The 6,000-nt window shown below is 46.3% G+C and overlaps 1 protein-coding gene across 4 annotated transcripts in view; it reads right to left on the bottom strand.

The window, feature by feature from the left end:
• Positions 1-587: 587 nt before the first annotated feature.
• Yap1 (Yes1 associated transcriptional regulator) overlaps positions 588-6,000 on the bottom strand; it is a 79,493-nt gene continuing 74,080 nt past the window's right edge. For all 4 annotated transcript variants that reach the window (XM_051199161.1, XM_051199179.1, XM_051199170.1 and 1 more), the window contains 2 exons: positions 4,527-4,639; positions 588-3,417 (listed from right to left, as the gene is read on the bottom strand). In XM_051199161.1, coding sequence (XP_051055118.1) covers positions 3,179-3,417; positions 4,527-4,639 — 352 coding nt within the window. In that variant the 3' untranslated portion in view covers positions 588-3,178. The remainder of the gene's footprint in view (positions 3,418-4,526; positions 4,640-6,000) is intronic.

Below are 6,000 nucleotides of genomic sequence, written 5' to 3'. Positions count from 1 at the left end.
AAACAATGAAGAAAGAACATCCACAGTCCTCATAAAAACATGCTTGCTGCTGGGCAGTGGTGGTGCTCACCTCTAATTCCAGCATTGGGAGGCAGAAGCAGGTGTACCGATGAGTTCAAGGACAGCCACATCTGCTACACAGAGAAATCCTGTCTTGAACTACTGGCCAACACAAAAAATACCCAAAACAGCAAAAACAAACAAACAACCCCCCCAAACCAAACCGTCCCCCAAAAATGATACTTAGCAAGATAAAATTCATCTTGGCCCCCAAATGTAAGCACTGAAGCTACCACAAATACTGACAGCTGGTATGAATTCTAAATTACTTAATTCATTTCTGTTCTTTTTCAATCTCTCTAACCTAAGGCACGATCTCTCTACTCAAAGGCACATGTTCACTTAATATGAGCACTTAGAAACAGTCACACCACACACTGCACAGCTATCTATGTATTTTAGCAAAGTTGGTATGACACACAGCACTGGCTCCTCTGAAACCCCAGTCAGTGCTCTGTGTTTTTGATCCCAAGGAACTCCTTTTAAAGAAGTCCTCAGTTGAGAAGAACACAAATGTAAAAAGCGGATACATTTCAAGATTATAAAAATTGGTTTATTGTAAAAGAAATTCAAGAATAACCAGTTAAATTCTTATCCGCGTGCTACCCACTACAGCCAGGAAGCATTAAACACTTTTACATCAGCAAGGACACAACAAGAAAGGCGACATCGAGGCCGTGATTCCGGTAGGGGAAGGGTGCTCAGGTCCCCGCAGTCAGCACAATGGGTGTGGTATGGCCAGAGAGCTGTCAGGCACCGAGGGCTGCTGGACACTGAGGTATTACCAGGCAGATGATCTCCAGGGAAAGAAGATGGCACACCCCACTTCGTGGGCGAGCTTAAGCAACTCAAAGTTTAAGAACAACTTCTTTACTGATAGCAAGACGTGAGCTAAGTCTTTACTGCTGAGAAAGAAGTTCATAAAAGCCAGCCTCAGCGGCCCACCTTCCCACCCTCCAGCACACCAGCGCCAGTCTGGACATACTGAGGATGCAGTCTTACTCTGCGGCTCCCTGGCAAATTGTAGGCCTTCACCGGTGCACACTCAGCACACACTACTGAATTAGAACAGAATTTCATGTTTGTTCTAAAGTAAATCCTCCTGGTGGCCATTTCCCCAGACCTAATTCAAGGGTGAATCTTCAGCCAGTTTCTTAGTAAAAGCCTTAGGGTCGATGGCTAAGAGTGACTATGAATCATGCATAACACACTGGTTCTGACTACGAAACATCATGTAGGACACACTGATTGCATTTTCTGAGCACTCAAAGTACTGAATATGAATAAAACTTCACTACTTCCACCCCTGTGCTACACTAAATCAAAGCGCCAACAGATTCCCACCTTCCTAAGCTGAGGCTTTCCACAGCAGCTTTAGCCTGGGAAAGAATGGTCTTTTTTTTTTTTTTTTTCTTGTTTGTTTGTTTGCTCATTAAAAACCCTTGAAAATAAGGGATTCTTCTAAAAGCATTCAAAGACCCTTAAATGACAGAGGTGCTAGCTGGTGCCACTACAATTCATAACCAACTATTACACGTCATAGCTTATACTGAAAAAGTTAATTCATGCTTACTTTGTTCCTTTAAAAAATACTCTTTGGAAGCCATCATTACTCCTGAAGACACATACTCTAGGAATCTCTCTTGTAAAGATAAAGGCATACTCATCTCTAGCTCTTTGCTAAGTTCAACTACCCCCACACATTTACTAGTCTGATCACTTTACCAGCCAACCCATGACCTCACAGCCTTCTACACACTCCCCCCACCCCCCAGAGTCCATTCAGCAGAAAGGTGTGAGCAGGCCTTGTAAGAATGACCTTGTAGGTGACACCCAATCTGCCCTTCACTGTGATCATGACAAATGACAACTGAAGTACCTGAGTTCACATCCAAAACCGAGGCGAAGGCAAAGGCAGGCCCTGCCCCGAAAGCTCACTCCTGCTCAGGGACTGCCCAATGCGAACTGGCCCAGGGGAGTGAGGCCGCTTGTTTGCCTCGATCCCAGTCACCAAAGTCTACAGAGGGCAAGAGAGCTCCTCTAGGCTTCACCACAAGAGCCCTTTCTAGAACACTGCCCTACCTTGAACACCTACAGGTTGCCGACAAGAATTTAAACTATTTGTGAAACAAACTACTAGTCATGTATTCTAAATGCGTATGCTCAAGGCTGCCATTTAAAAATAAAATGGAAAGGAGGGAAACCTTTAAAAAGATACATTCTGCTATCAGACTACCATAGACATTATAAGTGTGTGTACATACGTAGAAATGAGAGAACCAAGATTTAAATAAGATGGAAAAAAACCAGGAAATACAGATTTCCTGCCCCCCCCAAAGAATAGTATTACCCACCCAAGCTATAGCCATAAACAACTTTACTAATTTGCCTACATTCCAACAAAACCAATCACCTAAGAAAGAAAGGATGAAAAAAAGGAAAGAAGGAAGACCAACGGCACCCACAAAAATACCCACTCAAACCTAGCCTAGAGTACGTGGCAATAATTAAAATATTTCTATGGAAACTGTCTCATGCCTTATAAGCCTCTAAAATAAAATCCAGGTCATCATGTGACTAATGGTGTCACTAACGAAGAAATAAAAAGTCCACCAATCTTCCGAGATCTCCCCATCGGCACTGAGTACTTGACATCAGATGCCGTCCATGTTTTTGGCTTGCTGGACCAGAGGGCCAAAGGCAGCAGAAGAAATCACCTCTTGACAAATGCTCTCACACGAAGCATTTCAGTTCCCAGTCTGAGTGTTCAGTTAAAGTGATGTGTGAAGACACCACTGGGCAAAAGGAAGAACATCCATCACCTAAACAGGATATCCCCCAGCAACCCTAGAGAACAGTAGTTATTAGAGCAAAAGAAACCAAAGGGGTTTTGTTTTGTGTGGTTCTGATTCTTCAGGGCGGGCTGTGAACAGGTCAGCAACATTAACAGCAGCAATGGGCAGAGAGCAGAACAGTGGATGGAAGATCCCTGCTGGACATTTGTTCATTTGTTTCCTGTGTTAGCCAGAGACTCGAGCACCGGCTTATCTCAATTTCAGGGATGCACATCTTAGGCTCCGTGGATCCTTCCCAGACTCGGAGTGGCTTCCTGGCAGCTCTATAACCATGTGAGAAAGCTTTCTTTATCTAGCTTGGTGGCAGCCAGCACAGACTCCATGTCATTGAGGATGTCGGAACTCAGTGCTTCCTGTAGGCTGGGCATGAGCTCCTCCCCTTCTATGTTCATCCCATCTCCTTCCAGTGTCCCAAGGTCCACATTCGTCCCAGGGATGGCTTCAAGGTAGTCTGGGAAACGACTCTGCTGTGACGGCAGGGTGCTTTGGTTGATAGTGTCACCTAGTTTTGGGGAGGGGGAAACAAGAGTGTTTGTGAAAAGTACAGAGCTGCACTGTATGAACAGAGACTCAAGGAAGCACCCCGAATCTACCTTAAAAACCACACAGTCCCGGTAATACCAAGTTTGCATGTGCCTCACCATTTCAGACACGTAACGTTCAGCCTGGCTGCTCATTACAAAGTGTAACAAGCAGGACGGAAATGCCCTTGGAAAGCTGCACGCAGCACGCAGAAAGATTAAGATGGAGGGTCTCTCCTCTCAGATGCACTCTGGGACAAGAGCACCAGGGACAAAACAAGTTCTCAAAAGCCTGTCTCCATGCATCAGATAAGAGAGGCCATGAATGGCTGGAGAGGTGGGGCTCAGAGGTTAAGAGCACTGGCTGCTCTTCCAAAGGTCCCGAGTTCAATTCCCAGCAACCACATGATGGCTCACAACCATCTGTAATGGGATCTGGCGCCCTCTTCTGGTGTGTCGGAAGAACACTGTATACATAATTAAAAGAGAGAGAGGTGTGAAGATCCTCTACACTTTGGAGAGAAGTGCCCATCCTGTTATTTCCTCACCCTTCCAAGGCCCGTGTGTGTGTGTGTGTGTGTGTGTGTGTGTGTGTGTGTGTGTGTGTGTGTGTGTGTGTGTGTGTGTGTCTTAGCTCATCAACACCTCTACAACTATTTCAACAATAAAACCAGTGGGCTTTACCCTAAACCTCCCCATATCTGGCTTCCCAGCCTAGCCCTGTAAACTTTAAATACCTTAGATGAACTACAAATATTAAGAGAAAAGAGACACAATGGGCCACATAAAAGTAAAACGAGAGACTTCTAATAGCCCCCCAACTAACATGTTAACACAACAGGCATCAGAAGACGTGCCTGTCTGAAATCTCTGCACTCTGGAGGCCCTGTAGGAGGGTAACAAGGCTTGCATGGGCAATGCAGCAAGACCTCACCTCAAGAAAGAAAAGGAAAACCCAGTGTTTGCCATAATCCCAGCACTGCAGGCAGGGCCTCTGTGAGCTCCAGACCACACAGTGCAATCTATCTAGGAAGGAAGGAGAGACAAAACAGGCTGAGTCTGACGGCCTGTGAGTGAAAGAAATACTTGCCTGTATCCATTTCATCAACACTGTTCAGGAAGTCATCCGGGGTCCGAGGGACACTGTAGCTACTCATGCTGAGGCCACTGTCTGTGCTCTCATCTCTAGAGTGATAGGTGCCACTGTGAAAACATTGACAAAGAGCACAGAAAGCTTTTATTCGATTCAGGGCAAAACTAAACATGTACCAGGCACGACTTTTCGCTGTAGCACCTCTTCCGGATGGACAACCTCTGTCCTACACTAGGACAGACACACTGATCCTAACTAGGACAGCTGTCAGGGGCACAAGAGGTTCTGAGCTTGGTGACAAGTTCCATCAACTATTTGAAGCTTGGGGCCTTCAAGGTCTCGAGCCCCCAGGCAGAGCGGTCAAAACCTACACTCAGGTGGGCAAGTCTGCATTAGACTTGAATTCCCAGCTCCCGAGGCAGAAAACTTAAGCCAATGAAAAGCCAAGCCCAAAGAAAGAACCAGAATGTCTTTGTGCCAAAACAGATGAGTCACTGAAGATAAGGGTTCCCACAGCGATCTTCTTGCTTCTGTTGGGGGAGGGGAACACCCAAACACTTCAGCACCAGATAAGAGGCCTGGCTTCAGAAGCGAAAGATCAACACAGCAAAGAGCCTTCGGGGGGGAACTAGGTGGGCGGGCGGGCGCCAACCCGCATTTTTACTTAAGGCTGAATGGAAAGTGTCAAGACTGCACTCAGGAACAGCAGAAAATAGCCTTGAACACTCTGCTAAGCAAGCGATGGCTGAGAACAGAGGCTGGTGTCAACCGGGAACCTAAATTCTACTAAACTAACAAGCCCAAAGAGGGTGGCTGCTAGTCCTCCTGGTCTGTGACCACAAACGTAGACTGAGCCCATCTCCTCATAAGGTGGGCATCCAAAGTGCTCGCTTGTTAAAAAAACCAAACAAAAACCAACCAACCAATCCCACCTCAGCTTCAAAAAAAGGAAAATAAGCTTTATTCCAAGCTTTCCCCTAACTGTTGAATGCATTTGCCCGTTCTCTCATCATTCTGTAGATGACAAACACTGGTTCATGCCGACGTTTATACAAACGTTATGGCAAAATTCACACACGGCCATGTGGGTCACTGAGGATGCCTGTTAGCTTTACTTTATGTAAAATATGTGTCCCCACACAGGACACACATCAGACAAGTGAGTCCATTACAGAGGAGATGGCTTTACAGTCGCTCAGAAGCCACAGGGGAAGCCCACTGTGACTGTGAGAGCTCATTCGGTTTTCTTGGCTACAGATGATCTCTACCAGACCCGTGCTAATGCTGAGCACCTAGGACACCTGACAGACAGCAGTTACGATGGTGGAACACTCTCCATGGAACCATGCACCTCATCTGTAGCAGCGGCTGTGACTGAAGGACCTGGCAGGCAAAGAGGAGGGTGCCTCTGAGAGACAGGTGGGTTCACCACAGGCCAGTGCGGGACGCCAGCTGTAGGTATGATTTATTA

The sequence above is a fragment of the Phodopus roborovskii genome, unplaced genomic scaffold, assembly GCF_943737965.1.
Source record: "Phodopus roborovskii unplaced genomic scaffold, PHOROB, whole genome shotgun sequence".
NCBI classification, from domain to species: domain Eukaryota; kingdom Metazoa; phylum Chordata; class Mammalia; order Rodentia; family Cricetidae; genus Phodopus; species Phodopus roborovskii.
This window is presented reverse-complemented; position numbering and strand designations above follow the sequence as displayed.